Genomic DNA, 18,877 nt, shown 5'->3' with positions numbered 1-18,877 from the left:
TCTGTTTCATGGAGGTGGTTTATTGTAAGAATTTACAGATTTCTGGGGCTTTTCCACTTCTTCACAAGATAACAGACCAGTCTTGTTAACACAGACACAGGCAGGCTAAACCACATATGCTCAGAAGAGCTCCTCCTCACCTGTAAGGGAAATTAAAACAATTAAAACCCTTTCATCTATTTATGTATTTATTTTAAACTGTTACCTTCCCCAACTTGAATACTTAATTAATATTCCTTACCACCCCCCCAAACTATTCATCAAATCTATTTTTTCCTTACATTTTAAACTTCAAATTTTTCCTTCCATTTTAGATTTTGAATATGTTGATGTTAATACAGAAACCTTTTTAGGTATGTCTTACATACAGACATTTTTAAGTAATTGTATTAAATCAGGCCACTATGCAAAAATTCAAACAGTAATTGCAAATGAATCCAATAATAGAGAGAAAAAAAAACCCACAGAAAATTCTAATTCACATGGGATTATGCTCCCATGAACATATTTTCCTTTAAATTACTGAAAATTAAGAACTCTTTGTCCAGACAGATTCAAAGTAGAAATGTCCAATTTCACAGCTCTTTAGGAAAAAAGTTTCTATCTGACCAAGACCACTCAATTCTGACTTCCTCACCTGACTTCCTATTTTCTGTGTTAATTCATTCTAAAACACAATCCAGTTTCTATGACATAACTTTACCTCTTGGATTTGGCTGAACCGCTTTTTCCGATTAATCCCTGGTTATGGTATTACGAGAAAAAACAAAACAAGCAGGTTAGGAAGCAACTCATGCAAATTCAGGCAAAACTCTGCACGGATTTATGACCACAAATGTATTGTGAGGAGCACAATACAGCAGCAAAATAATATAAAGTACATATTCCAGGCATTCTGTAAATACACAGGATATGATCACATGTATTTCTATACAGAGCACAAATTTTTAACTGTTAACAGTAATACACACGAGCTACATGCAGTTACAAATTGTGGTCTAAGCCCACACATTTGTAACCTGCAGCACACACCTGCACAAAACATCAGTCTCAGGCAAACAAGCAAAATACTGAACTTCAAGTTAAATACAGATTCCATAACGATAGATTCTGGAAATCCCCTCCTTGCAAACTCACCCCCAAACTCTCAGCTTCTGAACACCTGATTTATCCAAAAGCATTTCAGTCACACCATTTGCTCTCCTCGCTCAACACTATTGGGTAATTTGACCAGACAAAGTAGGAAACGTCTGGGTAAAAGGGAGGAGGGGGAAATCCACCAAGGGCCAGAAAGGAGGAAAATCCTCACCTCTCCAGGCAAGATTCTATTTCACCAGCTTTTAAAGCGTATTTGGCCAGAAAAAAAACTGCCAAACTTCGCTCTGGTTATAGAACTGCGCAAACTGAAAAGCTTGGGAGCCATGCCAGGGTCTGCCTTCCCTCTGGTTTTAGGACCTACAATCCCAAACCTTGCCCCTTACCCTGGCACACAAGCAGCACATGACTGCAACAGCTCTGACTGCACGTTCATACAAACACCCACGGTTCATACAAATACTCACAGAGCAGCAGCACCAGAGATGATCTCAATAAGCTCCTTGGTGATGACGGCTTGACGGGTGCGGTTGAACGTCAGGGTCAGCTTGTCAATCATCTCGGCTGGAAAAAGGCAAGATTGGAGTTTAAACACAGAATGAGTGTATGAATGCGGATAAGGAGAAGCTGTATGGGCAGAATGTCCAAGTGTCTTGTAAACCACTGTAAATACCAAGAGGTTTAGTGCACCTGACATTTTTTCCCTACAGGTAATATTACCAGTAAACAATCTAGAAACCTGAGAACTCAGCTTGTCTGTTACACATCTGCAGAACAGCTGGCAGACTTGTAAATACCACGTAAGTATCATAACATAACACAAACACGCATCATTTGCTTTGAAATTAAATTTCACTGTCAATTAACTACATTGCTATTTCCTTCAAGGTGTGGCAACAGGAGAGAGATTTTTCTGATTTTTTTTTTCTCAATTATTTTTAAACACAGAAATTATCACCTCTTTCTCTCAAGCTGGTCATCAGAGCCAGGCAGCCCAACTGCACACCACATCAGCTTCACACAATCACCAGTATCCTTCCAAGGAACTCTCATACATTCTCTACTTGCTCCATGACAGGTGGTATTTAACTATTGTTTAAGTTTCCCCACCTTTAAATTGTGCTGCATAATTGTATTTGGTGAATGAGTAGGTATAGATTTATAAAAATTCAGGAAATCATCAGAGCAGCCACATGAGAGGAGCATAGAGAATATTTAGTCATTAACTAATAATTTAGTATTTTATATGCCTTTAAAATAATCTGTTATTTCACTTCCAGTCCTAGGCTTGTTTCTTGACAGCAATCCCTCTTTCCACGCACTAAATACGGTTCATGTTTGAAACAGAATCTTGGTTGAACTGGCTCAAAAAGACAACTCGAAGTGGAATTAAGATAGGAAATAGCTGATTTTTGAAGCAGGGAGGTCAGCACTTTCCTGCTGAACAACTGAAGTCCCAAAAAACCCAGGGAGTAGCTTACAAGCATTCTTGCTGGCATTGTCCATGGCAGTCATCCTGGCACTCTGCTCGCTGGTGGTGGATTCTTTCAGGGAGTAGTACAGAATGTTTGCTAGTGTGAACTCCTGGTAATTTCTGAGCACATCAGCATCAATATCATCATAGATACTTAGACTATCTGCAAAACATGGAAAAGCAGGCTTAGAGATACCCAAGATTTATTACTTCTAGCAAAATACAATGACAAGAAGATTACTTGGCTGTTTCATTACTTAAGGCAGCACAGAGGGATTTCCTGCACATATTATGCGTACCCTCAGAATCTTTACGCTAGCTATAATTCTGTTAACTATTTTATGGGTTTTAATTCAATTTTATATTAGGAAAGTCAGACCAAAGCAAAATACATTATTGCCATATTAACCTTCCCATACAATGCTGCAGCAACGTTGTAGAGTATTTTTAGTGAGCAGTGAAAAGTCACTCACTACTCAGGCTGTTCAGTGCTGAAAATTTTGGAACTGACAGAGTTTACATATTCACAATTATTGCTCAAGACAAAATCTCAAACCAGAATTAGTATCACCTTTCCTTTTAACCTCCTTGCCCCACAGCACCTTTGTAAGACAGCCTTGGATTGATCTTGGCCAACATAAAACCATCTGTTAAACTTACAATAAAGCACCATAATAAGATGTTTTAATACCATATTCCCATTTTCAGAGTACTTTTCTTAGGAATTATCTCTGCATGTAACTAGGGGTTTCTAGCTCCCTACTTACCAGAACTAGCCACAGTTTCAAAGGAGAAGATCGGTTTTTCATCGGTCTTGTAAGAGATGACAGACCTGCACAAAAAGAGCAAAATAGGCTCTTCAATTAACTCTAGATTAAATGATTCAAATCAAATTATAACAGACAACTTCTCACTTTCTAATACCACAAAGTTTTGTCACAACCCTGATGAAAAGATCTTGGATACCACATGGATATAATGATGTGCTGACTGTAAATATAACAGCGTTCACTATACACAAGTCAAAAGGGAGTTCTAACTACAGCTACTAGAGAAAACAGCCCAGTTTTTCACACACAACAAAATCAAGAAATAAAGAACATGCCAAATCCCAGCCAGCTTTCATATAACTTCTTCAGGCCAATATGCTCTTTGAAGAATTCTGCCAAGTATTTTTCCAGTGAAGTTTCAGTTGAACCTTACCTGAAGCGATTGTAGATGACAGAGCCTTGATCAAATTCAAACCCAGAGTTTAACAGCTCTAAAGCAATGACTGAAGCATCTCCAAAGCTCGGAGGTCTCCGTCCCACCTCTTTGAATGTCAGCAGGAAATAGTTGCTATGTGTCCTGCAGCATCAACAAACCCATGTTAGAACCACGTGGATGCTCTGAAGTACAAAGAGGCACCAAGACTGACTTACTAGAAGTAACTGACTGTAACTTAGGAGTGCTCAGAACTAAACGTTTTATTGAATTTGGGTCTGAAAGAAACTTTTTCTTTAGTTAAATTGTTGATAGCTTCACAATACACACACTATAACAGGGCCTGTTGCTAGCTTTCAGACTTTTGTTTCAAGAACGTAATCGTGCTGTGCAGCAGTTTCCCAAATTGTGAGATGATCAAAACCACTTTTAGGATATTTGCAGATTTTCTTTTACAGGAACTTGAATTTAATACAGCTCCCTTAAATGCAATCTAATTCTGCCAATGCCACACAAACATCTTAACAGCCTTGAAATTTCTACAACAGAAAACAAACAAAACTCCACATTAAACTCTGTTGTGGTGTGAGTTTGGGCCTCATCCTTTTTACCTTTGAAGCAGGCCTCTGATCTTGTCACCTACTCCAACCACCATAACCTCTTTGCCTGCATTTGAGAGGTTGGTAATCTCATTCTTCAAGGTTTTAGCAATGGATGTATGGATAGCACCACACAGGCCGCGGTCAGAGGACACACCAATAAGGAGGTGCTTCTTCTTGTCCTCAGGTGCCTTTATTTCTGCTTTCTCATAAAGAGCTGAAATAAAAGATTATTATGTTTTTCAAGAGTGTCAAAAAAGCAAGGAAGTCATAAAAAATGCTCAGAATTGTTCTAACTACAACAAATACTAAAGGGCCTCCAGATCTTAGCCAGATTAATTTTATCTCCTTTGCAATTGTTCCAAGCTTGCACATGGTCAGACCAGATGTGAGATGTAAGAAACAATTCAAAGCCAGTCACAGCTCTGATCAGTTGTCACTCAGTGAAGTTCACTCTACAAATTCTTTTGGGGACAGACTACTGGAAGGTTAAAAATCCTTGGCATTTTATCACCACTATGAAAACCTCCTCTTCTGCTCCCCCATGACTAAGTGCAAGAACTTTCTCGCACCCAGAGCTCCTGTTCCATAGACCCTCGCAGGCTTCAGCTCCCTCTCAGCTCTGGCGTATTTGGCTGCAGAAACCATCTTCATGGACTTGGTGATCTTCTGGATGTTCTTGATGGACTTCAAACGCCTGGTGACTGCAAGGTTAAGAGCTGAAGGTCACAGACTGCTCTGGCCATAATGACTCAAACCCAAACAACAAAACGCCAGCAGCAAAAGCCATCCAAAAATATTTTGCCATATTCCTCAAAGAAGAAGAACTATATAAACACACATACAAATAAACCTCATAAAAGACCTCAGTATTTGCATCAAGAGTTAGGATGTAGCTAACACAAATTCATCTTTACAACGGAGATGTTATTTCCTTCAGACATAACATTCATTTAATATTTATCCTAACACGAAGCCTATTTACTATTCTCTTTGCTTCCACACCTACCTGTTTCACAAATTTATCAACTGAGGTATAGTGTCATCTTTCACAGATGACAAGCAGAGGAAACAAACCAACAAAAAAGTCCCCATGGGGAGAAGACAGAAGAAATTTCCTCCTCTGTTTAGTCTGTGGTAAAATGATATTTATAAAAACACTAATGGAAAAAGAAACCAAACCAGGCATCCCATAGACAAGCACAATTCCAAGGCAATATCCCTTTATAATGAAGTATGAACTATGAGGAATAGCTTAAGGAAGCATCATCATACTAAAACCATTCAGTCAATCCTTTCCCCCACCAAATGCTGCATAAAAACACACGGAAATAAACACAGGAGAAACTAAGTTAATCCTGAGAGGTGAGCAGAAATCTGGTTTAGCATATATGATAAAATTATTTTTAAAATATATTTCAGTAAAACTGTAAAAAGACATCTAAATTACAGCCAAAACCACTTCAAGCAATTCCTTCTCTGAAGGACACTTGTTTAATGTAATTACCACGGCAGGCCTATATTGTGGTATATAAAATATGATACACATATCATTGGCATGTACCAAAATCATCTTACCAACAGAAGCTAAACAGAATTATATTTCAACATATGGTTTTCCTGCAACATTTTTCCTCCCTCAAGAACAAACAAAACCTTTACTTACTGTCTTTCAGTGTTGCCATATTCCTGACTTGGCCCCTGAAAAGGAATGCAGGAGAAATTAGGATAATTCACTAGCTCTCCAGCAAACCAACACCTGCCAAGGGCAAGTCCAGAGGGATGAAAACTCAAAGATTTGCTGTTTCTTAAAAAACTTCTTTAGCAGAGACAAGCCACTCTGACCTGTGGCTTGTATGCACACCTTCATCCTTCCCTCATCTATGTAATTTCACACAGTTAGGTTGGAAAAGACCTCTGACATCATCAAGTCCAACCTATGACCGAACACTGCCTTATCAACTAAATTACGGCACTGAGTGCCACATCCAGTCTTTCTTTAGACACCTCCAGGGACGGTGACTCCACCACTTCCCTGAGTAGCCTATTCCAATACCTAATCATACTTTGCGTGAAGAAATGTACAAACCGATATCCTCGAGTCCTGCCGCTGGCTGCCTGGCAGGAGAGGACAACTCCCACCTGACTGCACTGTCCTGTCAGGGAGCTGTAGAGTGATAAGGTCACCCCGAGCTTCCTTGTCTCCAGGCTGAGCTACCCCAGCCGCTCTTCAGAGGATTGGGGCTCCAGATCCTTCCCCAGCTCCCCTGTCCTTCTCCGGACTCGCTCCAGCACCCCCGTGCCCTTCCTGAACTGAGGGGCCCCGAATCGGCCCCAGGACTCGAGGCGGCGCCTCAGCAGCGCCGAGTACAGAGAAAGGTTTAATGCATTATCCGCCGCCTGCGGTAATGGCACGGACTAAACGAGGGCATTAGAAGGGCAAATTAGAAATAATAAAAAAAAACTTAAAACAAAGCTTCCCGCAATGCAATTAGCTTCTAAAGACCATTAAAACTAAGCAGAGGAGGCCGCACCATTTCTTGGCCAGAGCAGGGTCTCCTGCCATGTAGAAACCTGTCCTTTAACCCTTGCCTGTCCCATTCACCCCCTCCGACCGAGCGCTCCCACCCACCGAGGACGGACCCTGCATCCCTGCGGGTCCCCGCTGCCTCATCTCCCGGTGCCCGCTCCGCCGTCCCCCCTCAGAGCCCACAGCGCCTCACGGACCACCCGCGGCCGCGACCCCGCCGCCCCCAGGCGCCACATGGCTGAAGAAAGCCATCCCTCCCTCACCCCGCAGAGCCGCCCCGGGCATCGGGACGCGTTTCCCCGTCCCCAGAGCGCCCGTCCCAGCCCGTGCCGGTACCATTGCGGCTGGACCAGCGCGACCGCGGCGCCCCGGGCGAACATGGCGGCGCCTCCACCACAGCCCCGCTGAAGGTCAGCGCGCCCGCACCGCGCATGCGCCGCCCCGCCGGGATCCGCTTCCAGGGCGCCGCCGCCATTTCCGGAGGGGGCGGGAGCCGGAGCGGCAGCGGCCGGGAGCGGGGTCGGGACGGGACCGGACCGGCGCCATGGGGAAGTCGGATTTCCTCAGCCCCAAGGCGATCGCCAACCGCATCAAGTCCAAGGGGCTGCAGAAGCTGCGCTGGTACTGCCAGATGTGCCAGAAGCAGTGCCGCGATGAGGTAACTGGGGGTGCGCTGGGCGGGTTCCCCGGTGCTTCGGGCCGCTCCGATCTCCGTCTAAGGACCCCCAGTCCCGGTTCTCCTGAGGTCAGGTCCTCTTGATCGGGGTCAGCTCTTGTGACAGCTCCGATCTCATAGAAACACAGGATAGTTTGGGTTGGGAGGACCTTAAAAATCATCCATTTCCAAACGCCCTGCCATGGGCAGGGACACCTTCCACTATCCCAGGTTGCTTCAAGCCCCGTCCAGCCAGTCCTCGGACACTTTCAGGGATGGGACAGCCACCGCTCCTCTGGGCAACCTGTGCCAGGGCCTCACCAGCCTCACACAGAAGAATTTCTTCCCAATATCTGGTCTAACCCTGCTCTCTTTCAGTTTTAAGCCGTTGTCTCTTGTCCAATCAATCTCCCTTGTAAATGTCCTCAGTGCTGTTGAGGGGAACATTGTGGGAGTTGGGATCACACCTGTGACACTTTATTTGTAGGATTTTAATACTCTCTTCATCTGTGAGTGTTGTAAATTGAGACAAAAACAAAGTATTTTTGCTTTATAGAATGGCTTCAAGTGTCACTGCATGTCTGAGTCCCACCAGAGGCAGTTGTTGCTGGCTTCTGAAAATCCTCAGCAATTCATGGATTACTTCTCTGAGTAAGTCTTCTGTATATTCTTACCCAGATCTTCACCCCTGTATTAGGTCTGCACAGCCACACCCCTTAGGCCCAATAATGCCCCAATGAAGATGCTTTATTGTGATACATATTAGTGTCAGCTCTTTTTGTAATTGAAAATTTAGGCAGTGCCACCTTTAAACTTCAGGTAAGAGATTTCAGGAAGCCATGAATTTGACAGTTTTTGTCTCGTGTTTTAATCCGGTTTAAAGTTGCTCTGTGTTACAAATACATCACCTTTCTGTCCGTGCTGAGTGACTGCCACACACACACGAGCTAAAAGGGCCATAACAGAGAGAGAGCAAGTCAGGGGAGGGACTGACATCCCCCAGCTTCTCCCAGGCCTTTATCCAGCTGACCTACATGACAGCTGGAATGACTGGAGCTGTCCTCAGTGAGACTGAAGGCTTTATGCTGCAGCCCTGGAATTAGCAGGGAGATGAGTGATCCACCTGCCCCATCCAGCCCTTTGTGCTGCCCTGTGCTCTGTGTCAGTCTGCCTGGGAAGACGCCTGGTAACAAAACACCAGCAATTAATGGGAAGTGTTGAGATTCCTTTGCTCCATTTTATCCCTTTGAAACGCTGTTACTCTCTTGGAGATTTAAGGTGTGTGCATGTATCATGTTGTGTTTCATCCTGCATTTAATCCTGCTCTACTGAAAAAGGGAAATTTGTCTGAATATCATCATGCTCAGATCAAAAAAATAATCAGGTTTATACTGCAGATGTTTAACTGTTAATGACAACAGAAAATTGCTTCCTAGTTGTTGGTTTTACTAAAAATATATTTTTTTTATTCCTTAAGGGAATTCCGAAATGATTTCCTAGAATTGCTCAGAAGGCGATTTGGTAAATATTTTGCTGTTTGTTTGGTTTTTTTAGTGTTTTTTGTTGGTTCAGTGCAAGCCACATAATAACCGTAGTAATAATAATAATAATTCTGTATTTTAGGAACAAAGAGAGTGCACAATAATATTGTGTACAATGAATACATCAGCCATCGAGAACACATCCACATGAATGCCACACAATGGGAGACACTGACTGATTTTACAAAATGGCTAGGGAGAGAAGGTGAGTGTGTCTGCTCAGGGTTGGGAAGTCTTAAAATTTTTGGGTAATTGAATTCCTGATAATTGATCAGAAAATATTTATGTTAGTTCTTTTTCTTTCTTCCCCTCCCTTCCTGTATATACATGAAAAATTTCCAAACATATTTCTATGCTATTACGAGTTTGCTTATGAAAAATGCCGCAAGTCTGGGATAAGTACATTAGTTGTGAGCCTTTACTTGTTTCATCTGCTGCTCTGTATTTACTGGATGCATTGCTATATTCTAAATCAACTTCTAACAGTTGCCATTTAAAAATTAAAAATTTTTAATTAAATTTGGACATCCCTTAAGGCTACAGAATCTTTCCACATCTGAGGTGACAAGAAGCAAGCAGTCATTTTCATTCCTGGCCTAGTGGAAGGGTTAAAGCTAGGGATCTGCAGATCTGTGTTTGGTGGGAGGAAGAGAGATTAAATGGCACTGTGGTGTGACAGAAAGTTTACTTTGGCTCAGGGTGCCCCTGTTCTGCAGGATACATCCAGGAGTTAAGGATTTGTTTGGAAAGTCACTCTTGCCAGAGTCAGTAACATTAGCACAGTGCTGCAATATTTCCTTTGGTACGATACTTTGACTGTGTATCATTTATGCATGTTAGATTTCTGTCTACTTCCTTGTTAACACAGTGGGAAGGAAACTTTTCTTCAATAAGGAAAGTATTGTAAAACACTTCATGCACTTTGTGATGTGATCTGGCCTGTGTCCAAACAGACCTGCGTAGCTGAGAGCAGAAATACACGGTACAGATAAGTCAAAGTCAGTTTTAGCAGCCCAGTAAGAGGCATGTTGTCTCTGGTAAAGTATCTGCATTGCTACAGTGAACATGGACTAAAAATGATCTTGATATAGTTAATATTAATCTTATTTTGTTTTCCCTTGACTTTTTAGGTCTTTGTAAGGTTGATGAGACTCCTAAAGGCTGGTACATTCAGTACATCGACAGGGACCCAGAGACCATTCGCAGGCAGCAAGAACAAGAGAGGAAGAAGAAACAGGACCTTGATGATGAAGAAAAAACTGCTAAATTCATTGAACAACAAGTTAGAAGAGGTTTGGAGGGGAAAGAACTGGTGAGGAAAATTGCACTGTGTGTGAACCTTCAGCTCAAAGCTCCTTGTGGTTGTCAGTGGGAAATTTGATGCTGCTGGAATCCTTGCACTGGTATTTCCTTTGCTTCCTAACTTGGTGTTACGTTGTACCCAGCTTGCATTGGTACTAAGGAAGTAACAATTACTGCTCTTTAAGTGATTAGTGATTTAAAAATCACTCTTGAATTTAGGAAGGGGGAACTAACAATCCAGTAACCTGCATGATGTGTCTTCATTTATGGTATTTCACAACTAATAGGGCTGTAGATAACAAGTGCCTTGTACACTGAGTGGGCTGAGATAAATAACTGGGGGGATCTGGCTTTTGTACGCTGAAGGGGCTGTGATAAATAACCAGGGGGATCTGGCTTGATCAAATCCACGCAGTGAAAAGTTCTATTTTGGTGATGCTGGTGTGGTTATTTGGGATCTGTGTATTTGGCATCATTCCATGACCCGTATACACGTTATTGCCTGTGGCTGAAATCTCCCGTTTGATCCTGGGTATTGATGGGTACATTTAAATGCTCTTGTAAGCAATTACCTGCTTCCTAATTTAAAACTAATTGAAATTTAAATGGTCTGAGCCTTCAGTGCTTAAAAATTGGAAAGATACCAGAATTTCCTTCTTTGAGTTATCAGTCTGTATAGAAACCAGTCAGACCATGCTGGTTCAGACAGAGAAAACTGCCGCAGCAGGGCCACTTGCCTTTTATGCTGGAATTGAGCAAGTTTAGGCAGCATCTCTTTAATTGGAGAATTTTGCACGGGAACCTGTAATGAGAGGATGTTTTCAATTTTAATCTTTTACAAATCAAACCAGGTTGAATATTACAGTTACTGGTAATAATCTCAGAGTAGTCTGTAAAACTGAGCTAAACAATGATCACCAAAAAATGATAACTTGATTCAGTTTTCTGTTTGATTCCTTAAATGTGCTTTGTGGTTTTTTGGCAGGAAATGCCAGTCTATACTGAACTGAACAGAGAAAATGAGGAAGAAAAAGGTAACCAGATTTTTATGGATGTAATTTTCTAGAACCTGCTGGAGCTGATCTTGTGATTCAAATGAAAGGAGTGTTGGACCCTGCTTGGTGCTTCATAAACTCCTTTGAGATAAAGAGCACTACAATATGGAAATGCAGAGTATTCTGTATTACAAAATTTAATTTATTTTAAAAGCTAACCCAAAATATAGATTAGTAAATATTTTCAATTATATGATTTTTTCCATTTGCAGATTTAAAAAAAATTGTTAACATCCTTCAATGCAGTTATTTTCAAAGATAGAAATAGAGTAATGTCTCTTTATTTTTTAGTTACATTTAATTTAAACAAAGGACCAAGTACTTCAGTCGCAGCATCTTCTAAAACAAGGTGAGAAGAGAATTTAAGGCCAACCCTTACTGTTACAAAGCACTTGTATGACAAGTGAACAGGAAGGTTTGTCTTGTATTTGTTTGAACAGAAGGGTTTGTCTTGTCCTGAAATATTTGGAGTCTGATCTCTCATCCTCTCTTGGCATTCAGAAGGGGCTACTGAGTGTTTTGTATTTGCAGTGGGTGGGTGGGTGTGTCTTAAGTGTGAGCTGTGAGGAGCTTTCTTGAATTCTCTCTTGTGCTTCATGGCAGATGTCTGTAAAGTAATAGGCAGTTACAGGTTCCTCCAAGGAGGGTGGGAAAGGGATCCAGCCCAAGCATTTGCAGTGATCCCATCTAGTCCCAGCTGTGAATGGATATTCGTGACTTGTTCATTTTGGTTCTAAAAGGTTTGATTGCCTTGTCTAATTGGAGACAATACTTTCTTTGGTCATTGTTTAAGCAGCTAAATCTACCTGAAATAAATCTTCCTAGAGCTCTGGAATTTAATTGTCATTGTGTAACCACAAGCAATGCAGAACAGAAGGGATCAATAATGCAAATAATACTGACTTAGAGTAGGCTGTGGAACTGTTTGATGAGCAGTACATCTTCTCATGTGCGGCAATATTGTAATTAAACGTATTGCAGGTAAGAAGAAAGCTTTCCCCTCATCACACTCAGCTACTAGATAAGTTATCTGATGGGATATATGCCAGGCAGAAAATGAGACAGTAAAGCAGTTCTTTGCAGTAATAGATACAGATTGCAGGCTTTGAGGAAAACTTGTAAATTATCCCTAAGCATTGAGTTGTGCTTAGGATGATTCTGAAACTCAATTCAGACTCTCACTTGAATAGTTTCAGTGAGAAATACTTCAGGTCTAAATTTGGCCAAATGTGAAATCATATGTCAAGTAGTCTAATTTCTTCACAGCATATATGAAATACTTACCTGTAAACTTTGAGCTAGTACTGTAGTAACTTCACAGCTAGATATGTTTGTCTTCTTAAATATGGACACTGCAGTTGTTATGCTTTAATTGTATGTTGCCCTTTATGAGATTTTTTTTTTAAGTACTTCCTATCTGATTTGTGATTTAATGTGTGATTTTTTCTCAAACTTTATGATTATGCGGACTTCCTATGAAATACAGCTTTCTCTTGAAGTTGCTTCTACTGCAATTCCTGTGTTTTCATTCCTGTGGGGTATCTTCCCTGTGGGAGTGTATCCAACATCCTCACCACAGGCAGAGCATGCAATTTGTCCTAAGGCCATATTAATTATTGCATCACTGTTCACCTCAGAGCAGCTGCCTTCATCTTTTCGGTTGAAACAATACCTAAATTTTTTTACTGTTTTCAAATGTCTGTTACAAAAATGGCTGAAGTGAAGCTGCCTGTGGGCAGTTCTCACTTTGCCTAGTTGTTCCCTCATCCCTGAGATGTAACTTTTCTGCTGATTGCTCTTTATTTTCCACAGTTCTTAGGCTGTTTGCCTATTTTGAATATAGTTGTGAAGGTGACATTTATTTGCTGGGTGTGGAGCTCTTTTCTACAGATTCCAGGGTGTTTTCTCCCATTGCGACATAGCCTCAAAATCTTTTCAGGAAGGAATCCTAGATACCTGCCATGTCTGAGAGTTCCTCTGTCCAGGTGGCTTCTCTAAAATTTGTCCTTTCAAATTTGAAATCCTTATTTGCAGACCAGCTTTTGTCTTCTTCATTGAACTCAAGTCTTGATCAACTCTCTGCTTGTGCCATGGTGAACTGGTCATTGGGCTGTGCCCATTCTGCTGTGACTTTCAATGGACATGGAGTTTGCACCCCAAGGAGATCAGTTCTAGAGGAGGAGGTGTGCAGGGTCTGGAAGGGGCCTGTCACACCTGAAATCAAGCAGACCAGCAGGCCTTTTTGCACAGCCAGCTCTTCAAATGCATCTTGGTAGAGGAGAAAAATTACAAGATCTGCTGTGAAAACACCATCTTACTTTTCCAGCAGTGTCCTTGGACAGAATGCACTGAAGATGGTGGAGGGGGCAGTTAAAAGAAAAGAAACAGCTCATAGCTCTGGTCAAACCAAAGAGAAAAAGAAGAAATCTGCACTGGATGAGATCATGGAGGTAATAATCATGCAGGATCTGTTTCTGTATGCCCCTGTGCCTGTGACAATGTTCACTTCACCAAGTGAAGTGACCTTAGACCTTCAGTTCATATTGAATTCCAACTTTTCATGTCTTAGCAGGCAAAATCATTTCATTTCCATATAAAACTGGTTTCGTTTCTTCATAAAACTGGCTGCTCAACTCTGTCTATTTCCCAGATGACAGCAGTGTTGGAAATAAAGGAATACAGATTTTGCAAGAGAAGAAAATACCTAGAAACACTTGCCAAAAAAAAAAAAAAAAAAAAAAAAAACCGAAAAAACAAAATGCAAATCACCATCATTTTATCATGAGTTCCTGGATTCATCAAATCAATTTTTATGAGGCAAAACCATACTGACATACCATTATTTAGGGGTTTGGGATTGTTTTTATTCCCCACATGAAATGGGGCTGGAAAATTGGTTCAAAGCTGTTCAAAGGCATGGGAAAGCTGTAGTGGGAGGAGGAAGTAAATGGTGATTATTTGTTGTTGTTCTTTAGCTTGAAGAGGAGAAGAAAAGAACATCTCGAAGAGACTACTGGTTACAGCCTGTAAGTGACTTAAAAATTATTATTATACCAAATACAGCCAATTTTGCATTTCTAAAGCCATTGTTGATTAGTGTAAAGATCCAAAAGCAGATTGCAAACTAAATTCACGCTTATTTTTCCTTTCCTCCTCTTGACTTATTGTGGGCTGTCACATTAGATCATTAATTCAAGTATAACTGTATTTGTCAAAGAAACCCAAAAAAGTCTTGAGAGATACTACTTTGAGCCAACAGTTTGACAATATACACAATTTCCCGAAAGCCACATCTTTACTATTGTTGCTTCTTGCACAGTGTTGTACTATTAATTTAGATTGTAGAGTTGTTTGCACATTTTGACACTTTATTTTATCATTTCTCTCCTTTCAAATTTCCCAGGAAATCATTGTAAAAATTGTAACAAAAAAGCTTGGAGACAAGTACCACAAGAAGAAGGCAGTTGTTAAGGTAAGGTGGGCCATGGAGAACGTGGTTTGGCTTTTCTGGAATTAGGTGACTTAGGAAGATTTGTTTCATTGTGCAGGTTGTTCAGCCTTAAGACAACACTGTTGGGGACTGAAATGTCACCTCACCTGTATTGGAACTTATTCTGTACAGGGAGTGAACCTCTAAATTGGTTTAGTGTCATTTATTCAGTGATCCTTTCTTAAGCACAGTTTTGTCCAGTGTAGTTTTTCCCTATTTACACATCCATCTTGGAGAATAATCCCTGTGTCCATGGGTTGTGAGCAAGAGCAGTGCAGTTGGATTTTAACCCCAGACCAGTCAGTTCTGCACTAATATTTAAGCTGCAGGTTCTCATTTGCACACAACATCTCCAGGCTGGAGCCCTTGCATTTTGCTGGTTTTGAAAACATAGAATTGCAGAGTCATGATGCCAGAGTTTGTTAACTTTGAAAAAAATTCAGAGAAAAATGTTCAGTTTTTCTGATTGGCCTCTGCCTTTTACAACAGGAAGTGATTGACAAATACACAGCAGTTGTGAAGGTGATTGACTCTGGGGACAAGCTGAAGCTTGATCAGACACATCTAGAAACTGTAATACCAGCACCAGGTACAGTGTTTTCTTCTCTTTCCAGCTTCTGCCACTGCAAAACTTATATATCAGTTCTTTTAAACTACAACTCATCCACTTGAAAGTACCATAACCTCAGATAGGCTGAAGGAGTTGGGGTTGTTCAGCCTGGAAAAGGGAAGGTGCTGTCAAGACCTCAGAGTACCTTCAAATACTTAAAGGGGTTTATAAGAAAGATGGGGGCAAACATTTTACAGAAATTTGGAACCCTGTTGTGTAACTCTTTTCCTATTTTTCTTTCAGGCAAGAAAGTGATGGTATTAAATGGTGGGTACAGGGGAAATGAAGGTATTTTGGAATCCATAAATGAGAAGAGGTTTTCAGTGACAATAACCATTGACTCGGTAAGTATCAAACATTGCACTCTTGTTTGCAGAGAGCTTTCCATCTGTACATGAAGAGCTTTCACAAAGAACCATGATATCCTTAATCCTGGGATTTGTGGTGTGCAGAGTTCTGTGGACAACCCCCACCTATCAACAACCACATATTCTCACCTATCACAGGATAATTCTTTGCTTTTTGCAGAGAATCTTCAAAAAGACGCTAGGGTGCTGAATTTAGCAAGTTTTGAACTTGAAAGAGATTTGAAAAATATTTAGTGTGTTTATTTGGAACATGGCTGTTGTGGTACTATTTTGTGGGAAGATAAAAAATCCAAAATATGCAAGGATGTGAATTTTCTCCTGCATTTTCCAGACTGAATGTGGGGCTTTATGTGCTCATTTGTTGTCTTGTTTATGGTTAACAGTTGTGGTTAACAATCAGTTCATGCCACCATGTCTGTGTGGCTCTTTCTTTGTTCTGCTCTGCAAAACCAATCTTTAAACTGATAAAGCACAGAGGATATTGGCTCAAAGTCAAACTTCTTAAACACAGATTGCAACGGGGAGACACTGTTAGATCCCATTCAAAGAAGGGCTGCACAAACTCAGCCCAGATTGGATTCTGGAGGATTTGGGAAAAGACTCTGCAGATGCCCTGATGAGAGGAGGAACTTTGGTACTAAAAGCATCCTGAAAATTAAAGGATTTGTGGGATGGTGTTTAGGCCCTGCCACATTCTCTGGTCAGGCTGAAAATTATGAATCAGGGAACAGTTGTGTCATGAACAAATCCCCGTTACTTCTCCTATTATAAACTCCCTGTTGGGAATTCAAGAAATAAACTATTTTATGTTGTGGTGTTATATTTTTTTCTGTCATTCTCCAGGGACCTTTAAAAGGGCGCAGAGTCGAAGATATCCAGTATGAAGATGTTTCCAAACTCGCCTGAGGTGCTAAATCATGCATCACAGAAGATTTTGGTTCTCAAAACCTTCTTTCTGGCATCTTTCAGGCAGACACAAGACTCTACCATGTCAGGGTTTTAACTGTGTGTGTATGTATTTATAATGTATATAGACATTACCGACAGCAAACTTGATTTATTTAAAGATAGCTATCAATTTGTTTATGGAAATACTATCAGTGGAAAATTTTCATCTGATTTTATATCAAAGTTATAATATTTGCTTCAATTTCCTTTTATAAAATGTTGCAGAGAGCTGAAAACTGGAGTATGTGGGCAGATCCTGAAGAGAGAATTACCTACAGGGAGACAGTGTGTGTTGGAGTCAGAGGAGTTTAAACAAAACACTTCTCAATCCAGAGCCAAAATGGACTTTGGGGTGCAGGAACAAGACAAGGGATTATGGAATAGCGAGGGATTATTTCCTGGATGCTATGAGAATGGTCTGGTTTATTATGTGCAGTGACCACTTTATTTTTGATCAGTGATAGTAGAATGCAAGTCATCACTCCTCCAGCAGGTTTGTCAGGGCTCCTGATTATACTGATAAGGAATTTATCTTCATGTGGACTCCATATGGAGCTGCTCCACAGATGTTACTTGTGGAGTGTCTTGGGATGTGAGCTGAGGCTTGTGCAGGTATGAATTGGGGGTTGCTTTTTTGGTTTTCCAAAGCCTTTTCCTTTCTTCCATTGTTGCTCTGCTACATGAGTAATGTTACTCATGCTAAATGATATAGCATTACTTGTTTTATTTTTTTAAACGTGTCATATTTTGTACAATGTTTAATTTCTAAGGCACTTCAGGAATAAACATAAACCATTCTTAGGTCAGTGTGTTTCTTACCAACCTTTCCAATGCGTGAGGCAGATGTTGATTTAAGTCCATCAAAGAGCACAGTGCAGTGCTGGGTTGGTGCACCACATTATTTGGGTGAAAAAGACCATGCAGGTGGTCCTGGGCAAAGTAAAACTCAACACCTGAAGGTTTTGTGTCTCTGGAACCTTTTCCCTTTCCTTGCCTCAAATGGTCTGGTTGATTTGTGGTTTCCAGACTAGAAGTCTGCAGAGATTTAATAAAACAGCTGCTGTGTGAGGTATCCTGGATCCTCACCCAGGACATCAGCCGTCTTTTCAAGCATAAAGTGGAGAATTATGAGAACTGTAGGCAGAGAACACTTGTCTGTGAATTCAGGCTCTTTGTGCAACCTGAGCTGTGTGAACAGCATTGCCATCTCCCAGAGGACAGGAGGTGAGAGAGAGGAGGTTTGTAGGAGGGTGATGAGGGCAATGACAGAACAGAGGAGCTTCTGCATCACTGAAAATAATTACACTTGATATTCTGCAGCCTGATGAATTAAATATAGTAGACAATTTATAAGTTCTGTAGAGAAGACCAGAGAATGGTAACTCACTGCTTGGTTGAATTGGGGAAGTGGCTGCTGCAGGATGATGTGGAGGTCAGAACTGATGGGTGAATTGAAAGAAGCAATAAATGAATTGGTGGAAGTTGCTGACACTTCCAAGAGGAACTTTGAAGAGACATTTCAAAACCACATTGATCCTGACACAGCTGCAAGAAAGATCTGGTACCAGCTTTTAGTGCCTAAGTGAAGGAAACCAAGTTGAGAAGGGCAAGGAGACTACTTGAGTTCCTTTCCTAGGTTAGGGCTGCTGGAAGGGATAAGGCCAACGTGCTTTAATAAGGTGTTCAAAAAGAGTTTTAAATCTAGCTTTTGGTGCACACACAGGTATATTTGTTTCACTAATGATCTCATTCATCGCTGAATGCTTCTGAAAAGTAATCTTTTGGAAGCTAAGCCTCCTGGAAGGGAAACTTTTAGTACTGATAATTATTTCTATATAGTGTGAATGTTTCCCACGTTCAAAAATTTGTATCTGCATGAAACCCCATTCTGATGTTGAGTTTTCTCAAAAAGACTGGAGGCTGTCCGAAACTCATCTAATTAATTTCTTGCCAAAATAGCAACAATTATGTCAAGGACTCTTCTCACCTCTGGTTAATCCATCTTTA

General features: G+C 41.0%; 2 protein-coding genes across 5 annotated transcripts; one reads left to right on the top strand and one right to left on the bottom strand.

The window, feature by feature from the left end:
• ATP5F1C (ATP synthase F1 subunit gamma) lies at window positions 1–7,336 on the bottom strand. 3 transcript variants are annotated; one of them, XM_040062241.1, is made up of 10 exons: window positions 7,238–7,336; window positions 6,038–6,072; window positions 4,944–5,075; window positions 4,384–4,588; window positions 3,773–3,916; window positions 3,337–3,401; window positions 2,577–2,732; window positions 1,563–1,659; window positions 704–741; window positions 1–140 (listed from the first exon to the last, which is right to left on the bottom strand). In XM_040062241.1, exons 1-9 carry the CDS (start codon window positions 7,279–7,281, stop codon window positions 735–737), a joined length of 885 nt encoding a protein of 294 aa, XP_039918175.1. In that variant the 5' UTR covers window positions 7,282–7,336; the 3' UTR covers window positions 1–140; window positions 704–734. The 3 variants fall into 3 exon arrangements, with proteins under 3 accessions (XP_039918175.1, XP_039918177.1, XP_039918176.1); XM_040062243.2 differs by lacking the exon at window positions 704–741 and having other exon boundaries at window positions 7,238–7,312; XM_040062242.2 differs by lacking the exon at window positions 1–140 and having other exon boundaries at window positions 699–741; window positions 7,238–7,312.
• A 59-nt stretch (window positions 7,337–7,395) lies between these two features.
• Window positions 7,396–17,675, top strand: KIN (Kin17 DNA and RNA binding protein). Of its 2 annotated transcripts, none has more exons than XM_040063410.1 (13): window positions 7,396–7,559; window positions 8,113–8,207; window positions 9,034–9,077; window positions 9,180–9,302; window positions 10,228–10,409; window positions 11,385–11,433; window positions 11,746–11,803; window positions 13,784–13,904; window positions 14,430–14,480; window positions 14,858–14,926; window positions 15,434–15,533; window positions 15,798–15,898; window positions 16,766–17,675. In XM_040063410.1, exons 1-13 carry the CDS (start codon window positions 7,446–7,448, stop codon window positions 16,826–16,828), a joined length of 1,170 nt encoding a protein of 389 aa, XP_039919344.1. In that variant the 5' UTR covers window positions 7,396–7,445; the 3' UTR covers window positions 16,829–17,675. The 2 variants fall into 2 exon arrangements, with proteins under 2 accessions (XP_039919344.1, XP_039919343.1); XM_040063409.1 differs by having other exon boundaries at window positions 13,781–13,904; window positions 16,766–17,657.
• Window positions 17,676–18,877: the final 1,202 nt, after the last annotated feature.

Source organism: Hirundo rustica, chromosome 4 (genome assembly GCF_015227805.2).
Source record: "Hirundo rustica isolate bHirRus1 chromosome 4, bHirRus1.pri.v3, whole genome shotgun sequence".
In the NCBI taxonomy this organism is placed as follows: Eukaryota; Metazoa; Chordata; class Aves; order Passeriformes; family Hirundinidae; genus Hirundo; species Hirundo rustica.
The sequence above is the reverse complement of the archived record's forward strand: the minus strand, read 5'-3'. Positions and strand labels throughout refer to the sequence as shown.